General features: G+C 37.0%; 1 protein-coding gene across 1 annotated transcript in view; it reads left to right on the forward strand.

Annotated features, from left to right (window-relative positions):
* Positions 1-25,688, forward strand: part of LOC150085297 (uncharacterized) — a 139,569-nt gene that overhangs the window by 6,733 nt on the left and 107,148 nt on the right. Inside the window, exon 2 of the mRNA XM_090374517.1 lies at positions 10,347-10,577. Coding sequence (XP_090230643.1) covers positions 10,347-10,577 — 231 coding nt within the window. The remainder of the gene's footprint in view (positions 1-10,346; positions 10,578-25,688) is intronic.

A 25,688-nucleotide genomic window follows, 5' to 3' on the forward strand; every position in this document is an offset into this window, starting at 1 on the left:
AAGTCATTCCATTTTGCATTCTTGTAATGCCAAACAATACAAGGTTGGGAATAGCCATGAGATAAAGGCTCCATTGGAGAAGAGACAATCACCACGTTGTGATCTTAGGTACCTAAAGGATCACGCACTATGACCGTGTACTTAGAAGGGTTGTTTGTGAGAAAAAGATCAAGCGCATTGGCTGTACGGTTAGGCAATCCTAACCATATGGACAATTCCGTTATTCTTGTAGGTAAATGAACAATCTGTGCAAGGTCATTAGTAATTGCAAAAGCCTCAGCATCTCAACCAGCTGGGTTGGTGTGATTAGAAAATGGAAGCCAGCTGGAGTTGTGAACATTAAAATAACCAAGGAAAATTACCTCACTGTTAGGAAAGTTGGACTGGAGAAAGTCAAGTTGCAAAGAGAGGAAATCAAAGAGCTCCAAGTGATTAGTGGAGGTGGGAGAATGGTAAAAACAACAGATGAATTTGACAGAATGAGGTAGAGAGATTTTAAGCCAGAGAAGATCGAAAAGAGGAGATTCCTTACCAAGTCTCTAACAGGGAATATCGGAACGGACATACACAAGTACCACCTTTGAGGTGAAAGGAATCGTACAGCGAATAATGAAGAAAGAGATGCCTGATTAGTCATTCTACCTCGTAGTACGAGGCCTTTGCCCTTAAATATTTTATAGTCTATATCTCTGCACACCATCAGGCATCTCTCATATTGTGAAATTATATTTCATAACTGGGTTATCACTTTTGCAACACCACGGTACTTGCCCACCCACCGAGGAGAAACCAACAAGCTTTGAAATGGTACCATCTGGGTGATGGTATCCGCTGAGAATAAGTAACAGTAGTCTTTTCCACTGGTGAAGTGTTACTTATTCGGGATAGTACAATACCATGGCAACTCGTTATGAAGGCATTCACAATATGAGATATAACCAAAACGATGCCAATTTAATTAATTAATTTAACTACTTTCGTAGATGGTTACGTTAAAATGATGTTTTTGCACTAACCTATATGTTAGTACTCTCCAGTTAGTACTGGGAATTTAGTTTTTTAAGGCAGTTCAATTGCTGAAATGATATTGCACCATTTATACCTCATGTTAAAAATATATTGGAAGACTGCAACATCCATATGTAACATTTGAATTTGTGATCTCTATTTCTTAGGAAAGTATTTTACCCACTGAACCAATACAGCAGTATGTGTTAGCATGTTGGTTTAATGTTTGTGACTATTGTCCTTTGGAGATCAGAGTTACTGTATTATTTAATAATAAATTACCCCTGAATATTTAGGCCTCTATATATAACTTTCAAAAAAAATTTTCAAAAATGCAGAATGTGCCATATCCCTGAGGTTGCTGGATTTATATAGTTGCTGTATATCCACGTATAACTCATACATAATCCATTTTATTAATCAATTGAGTTAACAAGTGACAAGTGGGCCCTCCAAGGTTTAGGAACAAAAATTTATCCATAATAAACTTCCTCTCTTATATGCATAACCTTCAAAAAACAGAATTTTCAAAATACCAGAATTGTGGAATATTCCTAAGGATGCCAGATTTATGAAGTTGTAATATATATTCACATACAATTTGAACATAATTATTTTATTAAGCAGCTGCATATGTAATCCATTTTATTTCTTAACTGAGCTAACAAATGAGAACCAGGCCCTCTGAAGCTTAGAAATAAAAAAATTTATCCATAATAAATTTCCATCCCTTAAAGAGATGACATTTGGTAGTCTACAGCATAATGATATTGAAAAATAAGTAGTCATGCAACTTTTTTCATCATTGTAAAATTAGTGTCATTTTTTATGTTTTATTTTGTAAAACTAGGATATTCGATAGTCCCGAAATTTTTTCATATGCTGGGATAATCCCAGAAAACCAGGGCATCTGGTAACCCTAATCATGAATAAAAAAATTTAAACTTTAAAAGTAATTACAGTATTTAAGGATAATTTCAGATAATAATAAATAATTACCTCATATACAAAACCTTTAAATTTCATCTTTTAATTTTTTTTTTATTTACTTGTAGCCTGTTAGGAAATATCTTGACTACATACAGGTTTGGAAATTTCCTGTTAGGTAGGAAGTAGATTTGTTGGAAAGGGTGCAGAGAAGAGTAACAAGATTAGTTCAGAGGATAAAATAATATTCTTACCAAGAGAGACTTCAGTTTTGAAAATATCAGTGTCTGGAAAGCAGACACAGAAATTAGAACTGTATGATGGCCTAACTGAAGTATTTAAGGCTTTAAAAGGGTTACTCTCTCTCTCTCTCTCTCTCAGATGACACACACACACACATGCATGGGACATAAATTTAAGTTAAAAAAGAAAAAAAAGAATGGATGCAGAAATTTTCTTTCAGCCAGAGATTGATTATTGGAATAAACTTTAGGTGTTAGAAGGGAAAAGGATGGGCAAATGAAGTGGATCAAAGTTTTTTGACTTGTGATTGATAGGTTTGCTTCCTTTCATCATTTAGCCATTGCTAATACTAATTTTAACCAACAAGATTTTGGAGAAAATCCCAATTCACTCCTATATCACACTGGGCAAAAATCAGGAAACTGTAATTGCAACTCTGTGAAACTAAAATATCATTTAGTAACAATTGTGTAATAAACATTGTGTAAATGGTGCTCTGACAAAGTCTAGGCAAAGTAAGAAGATAAACCAGGCCAAGATACCAATAATGCAGAATTGCTAAAAAATGATTTAGACCATTTTTCAAAGATTTAAACCTATATTTAAATTTGCATTTTAATTTATATTATATTTAAATTGCTAGAGTGGAACCCAGTTGAAATGAAATGCTGAGGACCTTAACATTTATTTTCTGTGATCTGAATTTCATGTTAACTGAATTTTTAAAATTCAACATTCATAATAAATCTTGCCAAGCATGAATTTTAAAAATAAATATTAAAATCCAAGAACAGGTTAAAGTAAATTATTTTTTATTAACTTCATTAAATATATTATTTTTTATTTTATCTCCCTTGGGTTTTTGAAAATGAGAAACTCAGACCGAATGACATTGATCACCCAAAATTGCTTCAGTAATGTCCCATTAAAAAAAAATAATAATAATAAGTAAATTAATAAAATAATAAGGGGGAAAAAAAAAACAGAAGTGCAAATACTGCATGGAATTTTCCAATAGACCAAGACGATACCTCCCACATAAAGGAATATTTTTATTTTATTTATTTATTTATTTTTTACTATAGGAATTGTATATGAATTTGGCTATAACAGTAATGTACATATAAACACTTTGAGTACAGTTTGCTGTGAATGTTGTAATGAGTTTGCCATCTATCAGCCGGTATTGATGTTCATGATATGCCTCTGTACTCTTGCCTCATTAGTCTTTAATTGACAAAGAAGGCAATCTTTAATAATTATGATTGACAGGGGAGGGCAGTGTTTTTGGCTGTATTTAGACTTACATGTAACTCTTTAGGATGAACAACTATAAGGGATAACAGTATCCCCAACCATGTATATTTATTTTATTTTAAAATAAATCTTTACCGCTTTCTAAATTGAGGAAGGAAATCATCCCTTGGTCATGTTGTTTGTGTTGCATTCAAAATGAAAAACCACAGAACAGAGTTTATTTGGCTAACTGAACAATCACAACAAACTTGACTCAGATGTTTATACAGCTGTATTTGTTACTATTTTTAATTTACAATTAATATTCTAATTGCAGAAACTTTATGGCTCTGTAAATAAGCCTGATAGAGTTAACAGCAGACTTTTTATCACGAGTTTGCAAGGTTACAGCATTTACTTATGGCAGTGAACCACTAGGTGGTAGTGATCACAGTGTGCTGAAGTGGGATTTACTCAAAGAAGTAACTACCATTAGGGGTAAAGGGAAGGGATTTTGCTTTCGTAAAGGTGAATACGGCGGAACCAACTGATGATGTTACCAACAGCAAAGTAAAAATGAGAAGCATTCAAAGAATTAATCTTGGAAGCTACTAGACTTTTCATACAAATAAGAAATATTGTTCAAGGTTTTAGGCCTAAATGGATGTCAGATGAACTAATGAGACATGTGACAGAGAAGAACTTTCTTATGTTTAACTTAAGAGATTGAACACTTGGTGGTAACAGATTGCCCTTGTAATCTTATTAATTTGTGTGCTAAAAAAGAATCTACATGTTTTCTTGTAAAGGTGGCAAATATTTGGTGGAAATTTACTACTATCTAGAAATAAGTGCTAAAAAGAAAAGATAGATTTTAACAATATCAGCTGATGCTTGTTTGTTTGTTGTTTGGTTTTTAGGAGCATTAGCAACTAAGGCCATATTGCTGGTGGTCATTCCCTGACCTTTCCGCATCCTCCGTATTTGGTGGTGACGGGCTCGAACCCCGGTCTAATCAAGAAGCGTGTGCTACGCACTGCTGCTCCTTCCCACCTGGCTACGGAGGTGCGCCATCAGCTGATGCATACCAATGTCTACATTATTTTCAATATGTGTATGCATTGTCCATTTGTGGTTAAATATATCACTAGTCTGATATCATCAAAAATCATCCAACAGGGATGATTTTTGAAGAGTCCATTTAAAGAAGCAGTTATAAGTGGTAAGAAATGCAATAGAGCTCTTTCAGAGTTACCAAATTAAAAAGTACAAAGTGATCATCAGTGAGTGGCACTGACTTGTGCTCAAATCCAGCTTATGATCCAAAAGTTTTGAAAAAAAATACAAATTGATGAACTCATGAAAAAAGGTCATTTGAGTTGCAAACTTCTGGTAAACGCAATCCTGAACAAGCCAAGTAAGCTGATAATCCTAGGCATATTATCCTCACTCATATAGAAAGTCTGTTCGTGTTTTTCTCTTCTAAATAAAGCAATTTTCTTGTTTCTTTTAAATGTTATCCCAATATTTGTAAATCTGAATGTACCTTGAACATACCTTGCATCCATGTAATGTACTGTGGTTGTTTGAAGAATGTTGTGTAAATGTATTTTACCAATACATTAACATTTTTAAAACCTACCTCCTGCTTTCATTTTGGAAATTGATATATAGCAGTTTAAACTAGAAGGATAAGTTTGACTTGGTCATATGCATTTCTACTGCCAAGGTTGTAGAGTAGTCCTTAATTGGGGAACTGATTAGTGCACAAGAAAGCTTGAAGTATAACAGATTATCTCAAGTTATGCTTGGAATTTTGACAATTTTTCATATCAGCACTGAGTATGAGAGAATGTTCACCCAGATTAGAAAAACAGAAAGTGAGTTCAGATCTTCTCTTTCTGGTGAATCCTTGGAAATACTTCTGAAGACAGCCAAGTCTTGACAGCAGCACTGTTGTTATTAACAAAACTTCAAAAATTTCTGAAGAGGGCAAAGTCTGCAACAATCAATTGATTTTGACGTTTGAAAAATGTTAGGTAAATCAATGTTTAAAAGTATATTGTATTAGGTAAACAATCCTATGGCCGATTTTTAATATAAAATGCATATACTGCCAATACAATTTAATTTCTAGTATGATGTGGACTTTAAAAAAATCTCCTGTCTTTTTCAAAATTCTCATCTTTTTTGGGAAGCACTCCTGCTTTTTGTAAAAAAAAACACCTGTTTATCTCCTACTTACAAATGCCTGATCTTCAGCTTTTTTAAAGTCAAAAGTTGGCAGCCATGAACCTGCCTTCATTAAAATATCAAAAAGCCTTGAAAAAAACTGTCTTGCAAGTGCTTAAACAACCATGGATTTCTGTTCACTCTTCAATCTGCATTTTATAAAGAAACAGGAAACTATATTTTTGCATGATTAATGTCTTGCATTTGAAGCTTTGTTTGAGGATTCCAAAAAAAAAAAAAAAAATATATATATATATATATATATATATATATGTATACATACAGTAATCATGAGAGATACACTTCTGAAAAGTACTACATTTGGCAATTTTATTAGCATTAAAATATATGAAAAAAACACATGTTAGCATCATTTTCCACTTATACAATATCAATGCTATGCTAAGATTGACAATATTACACTAAGAAAAATGATTAGCATGGTGATGGAACAAGGTATGCACACATGAAATAGTGACTATCCTCCTAGGTTGCACATTCATGTGGTGTGGAAAAACACAGTAATCTTCAAAATTTTGCAAAAACAAGCCCAAAATATAAATGTTAGTCAAAAATACAGAAAATCTACAGAGGCAGTGACGCTTTTACATGCAACACTATATATACTTGGTGCTGATGATTGCATCACCGAGAGTGTGTTGCAGTGGTTCTTCCCAGATGGTATGTCTGAGCATTTTGCCGAGCCATGAAATATGGAAAAAACTCACATTTAGGTGTACCATTAATATAGCATCTTTAAACTTCAGACATAACTTAAGTGACAGAAGTCTGGGAACCATTGGAATAGAGTATAAACATTTACCCTCCCTCTGAATTAACCACCAGACCTATCCATGATTCATGGAAGGCAGGAACAGTAATTGTCATTTTCAGGAGACTGGCCTATCTCTGTGTGGCATTGCATGAACTGCAAATACATAAGAAAATTGGTGCAAATTTTAAAATTTTAATATAAATATATAAAACTGCATTATCACAATCCACAATTGGCAGATCTGCAGTTGGAGAGGGATTACTTTATATACACTCCTGCCTAAAAGTTTGGAATCATAGCATATGACAATTTTTAAAAATTTTTTTTGAAATTAGCTATGACAATATAAAGTTTAATACCAAAAACAGCACACTATGAAGTATTTTAAGACATTTTATTAACATATTGAAATTAACATATTAAAAAACATATTGAAATTATTAATATTAACAACTATATTGATTTTTCATCAAAATATCTTCCACTGCCTAACAAAGATGTGGTATTCTGGCGATTAATTTCGTAATGATGTCTTGACTAACATTATTCCAAGTGAGCTGCAAGGTTGCCCATAAATTTTGTGAAGATGGGCAGACTTGAGATTTGATGGTCTAGATCTGAGATTCTCAAATGGTGACCCGTGGGCCACTTCCTGCCTGCCAGGTTGTTTGAACTGGCCCATCAATTAGTAACTGAAGAGTATGGAAATTGTAGAAAAAATCAGTACAAGTTTAATAAATATGAATTCATTTTCATAGAAATTATTTTGAATTTGCTGCCAAGCTGAGAAAGCTAAGTTGTAATTACTGATATTACCACCTGAGCATAGAACCTCTCTGTCGTGATGAAAGTGGCTTCCAGAGAGCTGATATATATGTGGTTGCCAATATAGCCCATTTTATAATTCAATGTAAATGTTTGAAATCCAACCATTTTTCAAAACGAACTACATCCATTTTTTTTTTTTTTTTTTTTTTTTTTATCTTTTTTTCAGATGGTGACGTGTTTTTGTAAGCTGTAACTGAGTTCACGCAAACTGTATTATAATTGTTTTCCTTAATGCATTTTATGCCAAGTGTCCAATTAGTTATATACTTCTCTTATTCTTTTTTTTGTTTTTATTCAGTTTTAGCTGAAAATGTCTTTCCCCAAACAAAGAAAAGTTGAGAGTGAAAACTGTTAGTTTAAAACAGAATGTACTTTTATTTCATACTACTTAATAATAATTTACCCATGTGTTTAATATGTAATGAAGTCCTGTAAGTTGTTAAAGTATCTAATCTTAAAAGACATTATGAGACCAATGATTTTCTTGTAAAATTTCCTCCACACTCAAAATCCAGAGAAAGTAAGCTAGATAACCTAAAAGCATCATACAGATAGGCCAACATAATATTGTGTGGACTCTCTGCTTCACAGGAAAAATGTATCAAAGCTTCTTTGAGAGTATCATTGATTCTAGCTAAGAAAATGTGCATTGCTTCACTATCTCACTCACACCGAGATAGTGAAACAATGCACACTAGAAACAGTAAAAGTATTAGGGGGGGGGGAAGAAACAGTTAAGAAGTTTCAAAAGATTCTTTTATGAAATGATGGCTATATGACACTGTTGTGAATTTGCAAACAATGTAGCTGATCAATTATTGCTGAACTGTCTGCATGCAAATACATTTCTTTAGCCATAGATGAAACTTCAGATTGCACAGATACAGCCTACAGTTTTTGTGAGCTTCTTTAATGGTAATGATTTGTTGAAGATTTGATACAGAACTGATAGCTCTACACTGATAGACAACAAGAGAAATAATCTGTAATGAAGTTTTAAGTTCTTCAGTTCTAAGTTCTTTGGAACTTAGAACTGAAGATGTGCTTTTCATTACAACAGATGAGGCCCCGAGCCATGATAGGTGAAAGCTTGCTGGTAGGCGTAAAGAAACAAAACGCAATCTTATTTCCTATCACTGGGTTCAAAACTGAGTGGGGACTTTCACTTGCTTTCTCCTGACTGTGTCTAACTTTGATTGCCAGTAGAGTTTTTAGGCATATTAATGTATACCAAAAACTGTACAATCAGATAATATTTAGATTTCCACTAAGTGTACATCTAACAGAATCAGTGATCAGTATATAAAATATATTAATGCAGTACTAAAATAAATTTTATACAAAAATATCTTACTAATGATTGATAGAACTTTTTTTTTTTTTTTTTTTTTTAATTAAGAGTTAGTTAGTTATTTGGTTTTTAGGAGCATTAGCAACTAAGGCCATATTGCTCCGGGATATGCGATGGTCATTCCCTGACCTTTCCGCATCCTCCGTATTTGGTGGTGACTGGCTCGAACCCCGGTGTAATCAAGAAGCGTGTGCTACACACGCTTCTTGATTAGACCTGACCTGTGTTGTTTTGGTGGTGACGAGCTCGAACCCCGGTCTAATCAAGAAGCGTGTGCTACACACTGCTGCTCCTTCCCACCTGGCTACGGAGGCGCCTTTTTAATTAAGAAAAGGTGGGTGCACGTAGTATTTGATGTGAGCATCAAAATTCGTAATTTTGTTTTATAAATTGTGTGTTTGTTTTATGATATGAGCAGTACCTTGAGAAATAAAATAGTGGTTACCTTTCATATATCTTCAAACAAAATATCTTGCAAGCAGAGAACTTTTCTCCTTTTCCTATTCACCTGTAGCTGCTCTGCAGATTTGCCATTCACAGTTATCTTTGAAAACGTAACTTACACAACTGATGAGTGTAGTATAGGCTGTGGTGGTTTTATTTTTTATGACTGGTTAGTTGGTTGGTTAAGGGTTTTATGATGTATTAGTATTTTTTTTTTTTTTTATGGCAATTCCAAAGCACTGTTTGTTACTATAGGTTTCAGCAACCATCTACCAGCATGAATGAGTGGAGACTTCAGAAACTATAAGAAATTTGTTAAAAAACAAGTTCTGATAAAATTGCCAGAATTTCTGAGATGACAAATATTACAGATGCCATTCAGTAGCCTGTCATTTAAATTCTAACTCATATGCTTCTGTCTGGACTTCATCAAATGCAATGCAGCATGTCATTTTCTTCTCTTTAGACATATGCATCTCTTCTCATTGTGAGAACACTTTTGAACATTCAAATTAGTGCATGTGGCGGATTGCAATTTTATAGAAAAAGTTATTTAAGTAAATATGACAGTGTACTTAGTGCTTTCTCAGCACCTTGCACAAAAGCTTTTAGTCGAAATTATTACATAAGTCCAAAGCGTCATGGTTCAGTTCATCCCCCCTTTCAATAAATTATTTTATCATTATCCCTCCTGTATAAAATTAAATTCAAAATTTATTATTAGAAATTTATTTTTTTATTAAACTATATTGTACTTCTGTATTTGATTTTTGTGCTTTGAAAATTAAGTTAATTTGATTGTGAATACTTCAGAACAAATTTCTCTGGGCTTGGTATATATTATTTTACTTGGGTATCACTGCTAATTAGGAATGGAATAACTTCTTTACAGTACACAACCTTTAATGCCATATTGATGAAGATGTTTACAGTAAAATATGAAAAGGCAATAAAAATTAAAACAATGTAAGCAGCTTCACCAATATGGCAGTAAAGGGTGATACTGTAAAGAATTGGGATGATTTCTTCAGAATTAAGCTTGTAGATTCATAGGCATATAGTTACTGTACTTGCAGTAATTAGCAAATATCTTCTTTAATTAAAGGTGAGTTGCTTAATTAAAGAAGCTATTTGCTGAATATATCTTGAGATTATTCCATTCTTAATTAGTTCAAAATAATTTGATACTCAAGTTTTACCCATTAAAGTAATCCTTGGACATCAGTTTAATAAACTTGGCTTACTGATATTTGTATTCTTAAAATTGGAAGGTTTCTTTATATATTGATTTTATACTTATAGGTACAAGTGATTCAACAACCCATCCACAATCAGACTTATCTGCAACAGCTCTATACACCACAGCAACAAATGTTGTTGCCAGGTAATCTGACTATTCAGCACACTGGAGTTGGCCCAACTTTGCAGAGCATTAGTGCTGCTCCAGGTTTAAGTTTACAATTGCAAAGCAAAGCTACTGTTGACCCCAAGACCCAAGGACCAACAATTATTCCAGCAACACCAATCCAAACTGTAAGTAGCATATTTCCAAGGATTAAAACAGTTACACTACGAGAACATGTTGAGTTATATGTATTATAACTACTATAATTTCTTTAATTTTTGCTTTGTTGTATAGCTTAGAAAATGTCTTTGTTTGATTGTTGTAAATCAAGGTTCTCCAAACTTTATATAGCAGAAGACTAGCTTTTTTCAGTATCTTCTTTTGAGGCCCAAAATATAAACACATATAAAAAAAACAAAAACATTTCCATCCTTTACTTAATCTTATAACAATAAGTAATTTATTATGTGTTCATTTATAGCTTTTAAATAACTAGGAAGAGAACTAATGTGAATGATGATAATGCTTAATATCACATAGCAACTTTATATCAGGAGCAAAAGTTGAAATTTTATCTTTAAATTTGAAATAATAGAATTGTGTTATTTAAAATTTTTAAATGTGGTTCAACATTGACTCTATTTCTATTCTTGTTTTTGAAGAAAAGCAAGATGAAAAACTTAGTTTCACAACTGTGTGTTTTGACTTGCTACATTCATGAATGTTGAGTAATAATGATAGGATAATGCAATTACTTGTATATTTCTAAGACAGTATTTTTATCCCCCCCCCTCCCAGAGTACCAAGCGAGATGACTGTATTTCTCAAAGTGTGGTCTGTAATGCAGTACTGGGTCACAGACCACACTTTGGGAAATATAGTTTATTTTATTTTATAAAAATAAATAAATGAGTACTTAAAACAAGTCAACATTCTCTACTGGAAATGCATTTTGTGTTATACGTAGTTTTACTTCATGTTTGGTAAATTATCATTTTGGCTTTTAAATCTTCATTTAATTCCTGTGTAAATTATTCAGGATTTAATAAGGTATTCATAAGGTATTCATGTGTTTCAGTAGATTAATTAATAAGTCAGATGCATGCTTCACCTTTTTATTTTTTCATAATTCACATAAATTATACAGTAAGCATCGGTTATAGTGATCGTATTTTCAAATTGAATTTTTATTCTAATAAACGGCAATTCTAATAAGTGAAAATTGACAAATATTATCCACAGGCTATAAAAATAAAGATATAAAGCCCAAATTTGCACTTTATTACCAAAAGTTTATTACCAATTAAATGATGTGTGAAAATCAGAAGAATATTATCCACAAGTTAGCAAAATAAAAATAAATTTATACTTATGTACATAGCTTAATTAATATACATATTAATTAAACATAACACTTTATAATATGATTATAATTTTAAATGGTCACTTATTTTAGATTGCTTTAAATTATCACTACAAAGTCTATTTATAGATTTTTCAATATTGTATAACAGTCTATATTCATGATCACTTGCACCAGTTTCTTCCAACGCTCTCTTCAGGATGGCTATAGCTTCACGAGTTTGCTGTTTTGTAACTGGAATTCATTCAGGTTCATCTTAATTTTCCTCCTCCTCCTTGGAGAAATTATAAGTGACAGACTTTGCAATTTCTTCTTCTTCTGTTAAAGCTGCAGGAACTACCTGTTTATAACAGATTATACAAAAAAGGCCCAATAAACTGAAAACTGCAAATTGTTTTATGGTTGTGACCTCCAGATATGTGCTTTAGAAATATATCACAGAGGCATTCAAAATTGATTCTTATAACAGATGTGATTCTAATAAACAAAAGTGTAGTGCATTTTATTGATTTGAATTGGTTCTTTGAAATTTGATTCTCTAAAGCAGCTGATTCTAATAAACAGTGGTCACTGTAACCAGTGTTTACTGTACTTTTAATTTTTTTGAAAGTGGATAAATTGATTTATTTTTTGTAATAAACTGATCGATAATGAAACAGTACCAAATCAAGGTATAAAACAGTAACTTTATTTTTTCAAATATTATTATTTGAAAAGTAATTATTGGACACAAAATAGCTGTGAGATGCTATTTTTGTGTACAAGGCAATTTTGATTTGTATTTTCCTACCCTCCTTTTCCAACTGATGCCTTTCAGAGCATTAGTGCCATTCCAGGTTTAAGTTTAAAATTGCAAAATAAAGCTACTGTTGGACCCAAGAACCAAAAATTATTCTGGGTTATGGATTATACAATATGTGTGTGTGTATATATATATATATATATATATATACATATACACACATATTGTATATATATATATATATATTTATATTTATATTAGTGATAAAAAAGAAAGTTAAAACGACAGTAACTGTAACTAATATTTATGGGTCAATGCAGTTGCAATGTCTTTAAACTGCCCTACACTCTTTATTTTTATTTCTCCGAAATTATTAGGGCAATCCAAGGACGTAGGAGAAACTATTTCTTATCTATACCACTATTTTTTGCCTTTGTGGAGTTCAGGTTCTATTATTCCTACTCCTTTAGTTTTTCTTCTTACTATCTGCATGTTTCTCTTTGCGTTAACTTAAATTTAATTATTTATTTATATTTATTTTTACCGTATCCATCACATAGGGGGCACCACATATTATTTTGACGACTATTACATTATGTCCTAGATACGGTAAATATGTAGTGTGTATTATACATTTAATCTTATTTTAATCATTAAATTACATTCTCTGTCGGGTCAACGATGATTAATATATGCTTACATTTATATTTTACTTTTTATTTACATTTGATTTATATTTGGCCTATATTGGTTTATATTTGGTTTAGATTTAAATTACTTAGCATATATTGATCATTACAGAAACAGAGAACCTCTTGTCGTTTTTTGCCTTCAGTCTGGGTGGTTGGCCCCAGTTGAAGTCATCTAGATTGTCGGTAAAAAGCGATAATTTTTTTTTTTTTTTCCATTTTCTTAAGTCCCTGATAGTATTATTATTTGATTGATTTACTTTTTCTATTATTTTCTATTATCCTTAATATATATATATATATATATATATATATATATATATATATATATATATATATATATATATATATATATATATATATATCAGCATTTGTACAGTAATCCAAGTATCTTTTAAATATTATTATTGCTGTTTGAAAAGTAATGATTACATCAGTGCTAGGATGTGTTATTTCTGTGTCGAGGGTAACTGAATTGTATTACCCTTTTCCTCCCTTCCCCCCTCTCGACGTGGGCACCTGTACGTGGTGAGGGGACCTCCCAGTGACGTTGCTGGACTTCCAGACTAGCATCACTGGGATCAAACGCCCACAGCCCAGGTTCCAGGCTTACATCAATGGAATCCGGCGTGTTTGCCGTGCGCTGCGACCCGTGGAAATTCGGAAAGGGGGATCCTGGTGGTTGAGGGGCCCAGCTTCAATACACCACTTTGGCCGATGCTTCGACAAGACGGGTGGTCATGGAAGGCCCGGCTAGGATCAATCGGCTAGTAGGCTCGCCTGCGAGGGTCAACCGTGTCAATGCCACGCCCCTACCCTCATGGTCCGAGGGACAGGATTCAGGCTGGCGGCGGTGCGGGTATAGTGTCTGGGTAGCCCTGGCGTCCCACTCCCGAGCGCATTTATTGCATGCCGGGTAGTGGGCGTCTCTTTGGGCTCCGTGGTGGGTGGGGAGCCCGGGCACTGAACAATTTAAAAAACTCCATGAATCCTGATAAACTCACTTCTTCAGGGGCCCCAACCCGGTCCCTATCTGAAATCATTGAAAACGAGACAGATAGCATTATTGCTAAAAAGAGGCAGTGAACGGAATTACCATCAGGGCTTATCCCAAGGTTCTTAATTATGCATTCTACCAATGAAACACCGATTGGTAAAATGTCACCCTTTTTTTATCCAAAAAGGGTTAGACGGGTTAGCAGGTTCACCTAAATCAGTTAAGAGGCTTCGTTCTGGAGACCTTTTAATTGAAACTAAAAATGACAGGCAATCTGAACATCTACTCCGAACAACATCAATCGGCGGAATCCCTATAACAGTGACGCACACAGAACACTCAATTCATCGAGAGGTGTCATTTCGGAGTGGGACCTTCTCGACGTAACCGAGGAGGAAATCTGCTCCGAATTAAAACCACAGGGAGTTATTGCCGTCAAAAGAATTACTGCGCGAAGGGATGGAAAACTTGTTAAAACCAGGAGCGTTATCCTGACTTTTAACTCTCCTAAAACTCCTGATGAGATTAAAGCTGGATACATCAATTGTTCAGTGCGTCCATACGTTCCGAACCCTTTACGGTGTTTTAAATGCCAGAAGTATGGACACTCTCAACTGGCCTGCCGTGGAGTCCTTGCATGCGCTCGATGCGGTGCAAAGGACCACGAAACAACAGCATGTTCAGCCGCAAAACCCACCTGTATTAACTGTGAAGGCGAACACCCGGCCTACTCACGAGCATGCCAGAGGTGGAAAGAAGAAAAAGAAATTCAACGGCTGAAGGCAGAGCTAAATATATCATACCAGGAGGCAAGGAAATCAGTAAAACCCCTGAATATCAACAAACCTACCTACATCCAGAAGGTAGCAGGGAGATGTTCCGTCGGAACTCAGACGGACATGACCATTCCTCCAAAGGAGTCTTTCACTCTCATCGCGCGTTATCTTTTAAGTTCTCAAAAACCTGCACAGAAGAACCAATCAGCTGCCACTCCTATATCAGTACCTCCTAATGCTCCACAAGCAACAAAGGAAATTATGAAAGAAAAGAATAAGAAAGGGGAAGTCCCCCCTAGAACCCAAGAAAACATGGATGTCGACAGAAGGAGGTACCCGAAGATTCAGTCTTGGAACTCTTTGCAGAGGAAGAAATGGACACGGGACAGTGTCCATTCTTCCCCAAAAAAGATAAACCCAAGACTGATAAAAGTAAGCCCTCAGCACCTCGGAAGCCGCCTGAAGGACCCACCAAGCCAAAATAATGGCTGAATTCCAACAATGGAATTGTTGTGGATTCCGGCAAAATATTGATGACATCAAGGCCCTCCTGCAAAAGCACGAGCCAGTTTGCTTTTGCTTGGAGGAGACATATCTAAAGGCAAATGACGATCCCACCATGCACAACATCACAATTTTTCGAAAGGATAGAATTGCGGATGGCTCTGCTCATGGAGGAGTGGCTATCCTCGTCGGCAATCAGACCCCAGTTCAGCCCTTGCTAATTACAACCAGCATGGAAGTTGCTGCAATTCGCCTTTCGGTGGGATTTATATTAACAGTTTGCTCTCTTTATTTGCCACCTGGGACTGACATCCCCCAGGCAGACCTTGATGATCTTGTAACGCAGTTGCCTCCCCCTTACTTACTTCTCGGGGATATGAATGGACATAACACCCTGTGGGGTAGTGCTAACATCAGCGGAAGGGGACGAGTCATAGAGCATAAGCTCAATGACCTTTCCCTTCTAAATACTGGAACAAACACCTTCTTCCACATGCCTACCCGTACTTTCTCTGCCATTGATCTCTCTATCTGCTCTCCTTCTCTACTCCCTTCACTCACTTGGGAAGTGGAGGAGAATCCATACGGAAGTGATCACTTCCCCGTGATAACCTTGTTACACAGTGGGAGCCCATGTCTTCCTTTTAGGTTACCACGGTGGAAGTTTGATCAGGGTGACTGGAATGCCTTCCAACATCAGGCAAATTTTGACCTCAGTACAGTCAGTCGGGAGCCGATCAATGATGCAGTAAAGTACATCACAGAAATCATCGTCCAAGCAGCTGCGAACGCTGTTCCAAAAACATCTGCCCGGTTTCCACCATTTCCCAAACCTTGGTGGAATTCACAATGCACAACAGCAAAAAAGGCTCAAAACAAAGCATGGGGGATATTCTGCCGATATCCTACCACTGTTAATCTAATAGCCTTCAAGCATGCACGAGCCAAAGCACGCTACATCCGTCGTCAGAGTCAAAAGGAATCGTGGATCGTTTTACATCATCTATTAACCAGTCTACCAACTCTAAGGTAGTCTGGGATAAAATCCGGAAAATGAAGGGAAAATATACATCCCACCCTTCTTCAATCCTAGATTATAATGGATGTGCTATTGCAGATCCAACTGCAATAGCCAATTCTCTTGGGGAAACATTCTCTAGCATCTCTGCAACATCTTCGTATTCCCCAGAGTTCCTGGTCCTGAAATAAAAAATCGAAAAACGGGCACTTAACTTTAAATCTAATTGCATTTATCCCTACAATGGGGATTTCACTATTCAGGAACTGAAAAGAGCCCTCGCTCTTTCCAAAGCAAGTGCTGTTGGACCAGATGGCATCCATTATGAAATGATTAAACATCTTTCACCAAAATCTATAGATTGTCTGCGCCTTCTGTATAACAGAATCTTTATTGAAGGGCAGTTTCTGGATTCCTGGCGAAAGGCAATCGTTCTTGTGTTTCCTAAGCCAGGAAAGGATCCAAAAGTCCCCACCAATTATTGTCCTATTGCTCTGACTAGCTGTCTGTGCAAAATCCTGGAGAGAATGGTTAATTCTCGTTTAATATGGTATCTAGAATCAAATGATCTTCTCTCCAACATCCAGTGCGGCTTCCGAAGGAACCGGTCCACTTTGGACCATCTTATTAGACTGGAAACATCCATCCGGGATGCTTTCCTAAAATGCGAAAACTTGGTGTCGGTGTTCTTTGACATGGAGAAAGCGTATGACACAACTTGGAGATTTGGCATCTTAAAAGATCTGCATAGCCTTGGCCTTAGGGGGCAACTCCCCATTTTTATTAAAAACTTTTTAGCCAATCAATCTTTCCAAGTTCGTGTGGGATCCTCACTCTCTCGTTTCTTCAGCCAAGAGGAGGGAGTACCACAAGGATCAGTATTAAGTGTCACGCTTTTTGCCATCAAAGTAAATTCCATCACAGAACAACTTCCTCCAACTGTAAACAGTGCCCTCTATGTTGATGACTTTAGCATATTTTGTCAGTCATGCAACATGAAGGTTATTGAAAGACAACTGCAGAAAGCTATTGATCGCCTCAACTCCTGGGCTCTTGCTAATGGCTTCAGGTTCTCGCCGAAGACCGTTTGCGTACACTTTTGTCATAAGCGTAATCTTCATCCTGAACCTGAATTAAAGCTCGGACAAAATGCAATTCCAGTAGCAGCGGACACAAAATTCTTGGGACTCGTATTCGATAAAAAGCTGACCTTTCTGGATCACATCCGTCAACTCCGCACAAAGTGCACAAGAGGGCTGAATATTCTGCGCTCTCTTTCCTCAACATCTTGGGGTGCGGATCGATGCACCCTACTACGCATCTATCGTGCACTTGTACGATCCAGACTAGATTACGGGTCCCTGGTATACAATTCGGCCAGAGACAGTGTACTTCGATGGCTGGATCCTGTCCATCATCAGGCTCTCCGTATCGCTATTGGAGCATTTCGAACATCTCCTGTCCAGAGCTTATACGTCGAAGCAAACGAACCACCGTTATCACTTCGACGTAAGCAGTTGTCTCTAAAGTACGCCTTAAAACTGAAATCCCTGCCAGACCATCCTACGTGGCCATTCGTTTTTGAGCCACGATGGGAAAATTTGTACAACACCCGTAAGACTGCCAATCGTCCTTTTGGTATTCGTCTCCAAGAGCTACTCAAAGAACTTAATATTAAGGTAGACAAGGTTGCCCAAACACCAAAGCAACCCCTTCCACCCTGGCATGCTCATGTTCCAACATGTGACTTGTCCCTTAGAAATTGGGGAAAGTCGGACACTCCATCGTCTGTCTACCTGCAGCTTTATTCAGCACACCGAGCTGAACATTCTGACTTCGCGCCAGTTTACACAGACGGTTCGAAGTCGGAATCATATGTGGGATCTGCTGCTGTCTTTACAGACAGCACTACATCGGAGCAGATTCCCCTCTGAATGCAGTATATTTACTGAAGAGCTGCATGCTATAGAGTTAGCCTTGGATCACATTAGTGAATACCAATACCAACGGTTCATTTTATATTCCGATTCTCTCAGCGTGTTACAGGCGTTAATATCTGTGAGATATAATCCTCATCCAGTTCTGTCTAGTATTCAGCAGAAGATTCACTTCCTCCTTGGACGTGAATATGATATTCGCTTCTGCTGGATTCCCAGCCACATTGGGATTAGGGGAAACGATTTGGCTGACGCCGCAGCCAAATCAGCAATTCCCAATAATAACCGCTGCCTGTCAGTCCCCTATACAGACTACAGGCAAATAATACACCAAAAGATATACTCCCAATGGCAGGATTCGTGGAATAGACAGACGGCGAATAAATTATATCGTATAAAGCCTGTAATTGAACCGTGGCAGTCTAGTCTAGTCTGCGCAGGAATCGTAAGGAGGAAGTTGTTCTTGCCCGGACCCGCATAGGACACAGTCATTTAACTCATTCTTTTTTGCTGAGGGCTGATGACCCTCCTATGTGTGTGTCCTGTGGCACAATTTTAACGATTAGACACCTTTTAATTGACTGTCCAGATTTTAGCAATATCCGTTTTACCGCTTTTAACCATCTGACTGAGCCGTATACACTCAGTCAGATTTTATCTGACAATGACAATGTGTCTGCTGTTTTTAGCTTTTTTAAATCAATAAAGGTTTTTACTCGTATTTAAAATTTTTACGTTATTGTTATTTCTTTTATTATATATCTGGACATGGTGGCCTAACTACTTTAATAAATTTTATAGAATAAATTTTTATATATTACCTGGTCTTGGCGCATTATAGCCTTAGATGCTAATGCGCCAATAAAATCTAAATCAACAACATCAACAACAACCCTCCCTTCCCAGCAAATGCCTTGGTCACAACATCAGACAGTCCAGTTTTGGATTGTATATAAGTACAGGCAAGCCTTGAATAACATGGTACTTCTACAACATGGTTAGAGAATTCTCTCTTTCTCTCAATTGCGGGAAACTTTGCATAACATGGTATTTTTGAGCCTTTGTGCTGGGAAAACCCTGCTATTATGTTAGATGTAATTTTTCGTTTCCATTCTTTTTTGTGAATCCCCACTATTGACTTGCTAGTCGTTATTTCCATAGTGATATTTTTCTAAAGCACATTTCTGGAGCTTACTGCCATAAAACAATAAAACAATTTAGAGTTTATAGTTTATTAATTGTTAGTGCAATCAATTATAAATGGGTAGTAAACTCGATCTTATTGAATTTGCAACCCATGTATAACACTGTACTTCTACAACACGGTTTCGCTCTAACACGATTGATAAATTATGGTAATCTGCTGGAATTCTGTGGGTTTTCACGTTATTATGGTGAAATGAGTTTCTCCTACCATGAAATATTCAATCATATAAAAGACATAAATAAATTTTCAGAAACTTATTACTCCATATCTCACTTGTGCATATCGTGTTTGTTGCAACTTGTGTGTGCCGTGTTTTTTGTTATTAATTGCTTATCATTTTTACTGTTTTAAATTATACAACCAAAAAAAAAAAAAAAAGTCAGTGAACAGAAATATCAATTAGTTAGTATGTACAATGGTGGACAAAAACACTGCATCACCTTAAAAAAAGTAACATTTGTAGTGAAACGTATAAGATTGTATATCTTATACGTATAACATATAATATATCTTATAAGATTGTATAAGTATTTGATTACAGCCATGTTGTTTGTCGCAAAGCAAAGTTATTGTGTCAGATAAAGCTTTTATTGCATCAGACAGTAATTGCAAGGTATTGCATCAGCCATTTCTATAAATACGGCATTGGAAAGATATGCACGCTCATTAGTATCTTGTTTTGTGGAGGTGTAAGCATGGCTCCATATGTTCAGTTGACACCAAGAAACAAAAAAATGTAGCTGTTGCTCTCTCCCAGGAAGGGCTTTCTACGTGTGCTATTGGGGCACCTCCGTAGCCAGGTGGGAAGGAGCAGCAGTGTGTAGCACACGCTTCTTGATTAGACCGGGGTTCAAGCCCATCACCACCAAATACAGAGGATGCGGAAAGGTCAGGGAAGGACCACCGCATATCCCGGAGCAATATGGCCTTAGTTGCTAATGCTCCTAAAAAAAAACCAAATAACAACAATAACGTGTGCTATTGCCGATAAAATAGGCTGTCAACAGTATCTCGGGTGCTGAAATTGAAGCATGAAACCATTGATATGAAGAGAAGACCTGGATCAGACTGTAAGAGAGTGACAGAGTGACTACACCTTCCCAAGATCGATATTTCAAATGGCTATGCCTTCATAATCGCCATGCCAGTGCTCCTTATCTAAAATTGGACTTTGAGATGGCCTCTGGTGTTGAAACAAGTGCATGGACTATCCAAAGACGGCTTTAAGAATGTGGTGAGCATGCCTATTGGCCCAAGAGACTACTATTTAGAACCTTTTGTTGACCTAACATATGAGGAAGAACTTGCTTGGACTAAAACGCATGCTTCAGGGACAAAAGAGCAATGGGACACTGTCATCTGTTTTTTTTCTTCTTTATATGAAAAACCTAAATACGAGAGGTATTAGAACATATAGTAATTAGAACCATGCATGGGTTGGCGTTGCTTTTTTTTTTTTTTTTTTTTTTATGTAAACCCCAAACACAAGAGGTATTAGAACCTATAGTACTTAGTACCGTGCTTGGGTTGGAGGTGAGAAGACGAAAGAAGATATTTGTTGACATTGGACTTGAACTTCTGTAGACTGTAATTTTCAGGAAATACATATGAAGGAAGGTTGTTCCAGAAAACGGCAGTTGAATGAATAAACCAGTAAGATGAAAAGTTGGTTCTGTGAGTTTGAAGTTGGACAGTAAATGGATGTTGGCTGGTGGCGGCACGCGTTCAGACTGTTTTGAAAGAGAGAGCGGGAATTATAGAAGCCAATTCAGAAGAACAGAGCCCATGGAAGTATCTGCAGAAGAGGCATGCAGCAGAAACAGTACGTCTATGAGACAGCGAGTGGAGAGACTCTGTTAGAGATGAATCATTAATTAACCTAACTGCCCTCTTCTGAATGGAATCAAGCAGCCTGAGAGAGGTTTTGGGAGCGCCACCACAGATGTGGGAAGAATAAATTCCATTGCAGAGCAGATTTGTGATTTATACAGAGTGAGCAGCTGTTTGGAAGAAAATTAATGCTGACAGTGAAAGAGAAAACCAAGTTTTTTAGATGCAGAGGAAGCAATATTTGTAATGTGCTTGTGCCAAGAGAGATTAGAAGTCAGGGTAATCTCCAAGAGAGATATATCATTTTGCCTAGAAATTGGAGTGTCACTAAAGATAAGCATAGGAGCAGAAGAATCCTTTTTGCGAGATAAAAGACAAGACCGAGTTTTAGAAGGGTTGAAATCAACTAAGTTGTCTTTGCCCCACTGGAGAATTACCCGAAGATCGGCATTTAAGGAATTGGTAGCAGATTTTCAAGAAGTTGAAGCTGATTGAGCAGAACAAGGTTTCTCAAAATGGAAAGTGGAATGCAATGTGCTATCATCGGCAAAACTATGGATAGGATTTCCAGTCAGTGGAAGAAGGTCATTAATATACAAGAGGGAAAGAGTGGGGGAAAGAACTGAACCTTGGGGGACACCGGCATTAGTGGAGAAGTTAGAAGACAGAGAGCCATCTACCATCACCCTCAGTGAGCGATCAGAGAGAAAACTGGATAACCAATTACTGAAAACAGTTGGCAAACCATAAGATGGAAGCTTGTTTAGAAGACCTTTATGTCAAACACGATCGAAAGCTTTTGAGATATCAAGAGCAACTACTTGTGTTTCACCGAACCTTTCCATTGAATTAGTCCATAAATGGGTAACATAAGCCAGAATATCACCAGTGGATCGACACTGACGGAATCCATACTGGTGATCGTTGATCAGACGGAAGGTTTCTAGGTAGTTTAAGAGTTGGAGGTTAATTGATTTCTCCATTACTTTAGAAAGAGTAGTAGTAATTGCAATGGGACGATAATTGGATGGGAGAGATTTGTCACCCTTTTTAGGAACTAGCTGGATATGAGCAAATTTCCAAGCAGACGGAAAAACACCTTTGGAATAAGAAAGTGAAAAAAGGCGGCAAAAAAATAGCAGTAAGTTCAGGAGCACAGGTTTTGAGAACAAGTGGAGAAATACCATCGGGACATGGAGCCTTCTTAGCATCAAGATTCGTCAAAATCCTTCTGACATCCTTTTGAAGGAAGACCACAGGAGGCATTGAATGGAGCGTGTTGGGAATGGTGGGAGGTGTTTTACCAAGATCATTAATACATGAGTTGGAAGAAAAATGGGATGCTAGAAGGTCTGCTTTATCCTTGGCTGGAGTGACAACAGAACCATCTGGTTTGGACAGAGGTGGAAGCAGAGATGGGCAAAAGTTGCGGCCAATAGCTTTGGCAGGAGACCAGAATGCTCGGCTACCATTAGGGCAAGAAGCAAGTTTTCTACTCTTAGCCTGTTCAAACTCTAGTTTGGACTGATTAATAACTGCTTTATAATTGTTGCGAGCTTTGGTGTAGGCAGAAAATGAAACTGAAGAATTAGAAACAAGCCAATTACGATATGCAACATTCTACTCTTGAACAGCCTTAGTACATTTATTGGAAAACCAAGGTTTAGATAAAGAATGAGATTTTAAAATGCAGTGTGGAATAAAGGATTCCATTCCTGCAACAATAATTTCATTGACATGATCTGAGCAAACGTTGACATCAGAAGTTTTGAAACAGTAATCCGACCAAGGAAAGGAAGAAATGAAGTCTCGCAGGTCATCCCATTTTGCATTCATTTAATGCCAAACAACACGAGGTTGGGAATAGCCATGAGATAAAGGTTCCATTGGAGAAGAGACAATCACCAAGTTGTGATCAGAAGTGCCTAAAGGACCTCTCACTTCGACCGTGTACTTAGAAGGGTTGTTTGTGAGAAAAAGATCAAGCGTATTGGCTGTATGATTAGGATTGTCCAGTATTCTTGTAGGTAAATGAATAATCTGTGCAAGGTCATTAGTAATTGGAAAAGCCTCAGCATCTCGACCAGCTGGGTCGGTGTGACTAGAAAACGGAAGCCAGCTGGAGTTGTGAACATTAAAATCACCAAGGAAAATTACCTCACTGTTAGGAAAGTTGGACTAGAGAAAGTCAAGTTGAAAAGAGAGGAAGTCAAAGAGCTCCAAGTGATTAGTGGAGTTGGGAGAATGCTAGAGACAACAGATGAATTTGACACAATGAGGTAGAGAGATTTTAAGCCAGAGAAGATCAAAGAGAGGAGATTCCAAATTGCCAAGTCTCTGACAGGGAATATCAGAATGGACATATGCACAAGTACCACCTTTGAGGCGAAAGGAATCATACAGCGTATAATTTGGGCATCTGAGATGAGCAGTAGTTGAATCAACTGATAACTGAGATTCTGTCAGAAAAAGTACATGGGGTTTGGAAGACTGCAAGTGGAAGTGGACATCGTTGAGATTAGAATTGAGACGTATATTTGTGAAATGAATTAGGAAGTGCTTTGGAGGTTTAGATCTTTTCGCAGATAAGCTTGCGCTATTAGTTTGACAATTCATGGTGTATTCAATGGTAAGAAAAAGTGGGTGGGACATGCTGTATGAAGTAATGAAATTTTTGGATATGGCATACACATGGTAAGTATATACCCAGATCCTTGACATAACGTGGTCTCGACAATGCTCCCCACATACACACTACTCGGACTCCCTCCAGTCACTATCTGGCAGAGCAGAGGTAGCAAGATTATACACTAGCTGATCCAGAAGCCTCTTAGAGAGTTACCAATAGGCTTGGTCTGGTGTACTAACTAGCGGCCGACCTGCGAACACCGTTTTAGAGCTGTACCCTCAAAATGTAAGGAATATTGGATCTCGCCACAATGTTCATCATAACCTCAAAATCATCAATCATACTGCATGATGGAAGAGAGGGAAGGGTTGACCAGAACTTAGCTCTAGAGACTAAACATGGATTCCACCACTTCAAGCCTCCAATAAGCAAAGTGGTGGTATTGCACCGATTGATGAGAGTCATCTACCACCTAGTACTGCCTGGTAACATAGAGGGGCGGCATTTCTCCATGTGGTGTGGGCGCCACACCTCGACCCCTGCTTACGTTGGTTCACACCTGAGTGGTCATCCACCATGTACTTGTGCATGGAGGTTATACCCAGGATTACTAACAGTCCCACCATTGTGAAGGTGCAAGCAGAGGATTTGGCTGGAACAGACCGTCCGGACTTCACCGAAATTGGATCCACTTGACTTGAGTGTCATCCGAATATCAGTTCCATCAGTGTTTTAGACTCCCAGGTAGCAAATACAGCTTGTCTGGCATATCTGAGAGAATGTCTGTGACATCCTCAAGGACCAAAAAAGAAGATATTTGTTGATATTAGACTTGAACTTCTGTAGACTGTAATTTTCACCAAATACATATGAAGGAAGGTTGTTCCAGAAAATGGCAGTTGAAGGGATAAACGAGGAAGATGAAAAGTTGGATCTGTGAGTTTGAAGTTGGACAGTAAATGGATGTTGGCTGGTGGCAGCATGTGTTCAGACTTCTTTTCTGATGAATCGAAATTCAACCTGCATTGCTCAGATGGGAAACGATATGTCAGAAGACAAAAATCGGAGCCATACCATTCTGACCGCATAAGATCGACTGTCAAGTTCCCCGCCAGTCAGATGGTTTGGGGGATGCATAAATAACAAGTAAAGGGGTGGGGCAAATTAAGTTTATTAATGGAACGGTGAATGCAGAAACCTACACTGCTATCTTGGAGGAGTGCCTGAAACCTGTTATTAGGGATCACCACACAGACGTCCAAAACTGCATTTTTCAACAGGACTGAGCACCTTGCCACACAGCAAAATTGGTAAGTCTTATGCTATTTAGATTTAATGATGAGTTTGTCATCTTGTCTCACAAGGCTTAAAACATACTTACACCAATGTTTTCCCTCATTTTTCTGCCTTAAGGTGCAGTAATACCTCAGAAATGCTGACATTACAGTGTTGGATTGGCCCGGCAACAGTGCGGATTTGAACCCTATTGAAAATTGCTGGTACATAATGTCGTCTAAAATTGCTCAGAAGAAGCCAACAAGTAAGATTCAGCTGCAGGAGAGCATTGTAAGGGTGTGGTACCACGAAATTGGGCAACTGCGTATCCA

This window comes from Mastigoproctus giganteus, chromosome 5 (genome assembly GCF_048544385.1).
Source record: "Mastigoproctus giganteus isolate SK-2022 chromosome 5, ASM4854438v1, whole genome shotgun sequence".
Classification (NCBI taxonomy): domain Eukaryota; kingdom Metazoa; phylum Arthropoda; class Arachnida; order Uropygi; family Thelyphonidae; genus Mastigoproctus; species Mastigoproctus giganteus.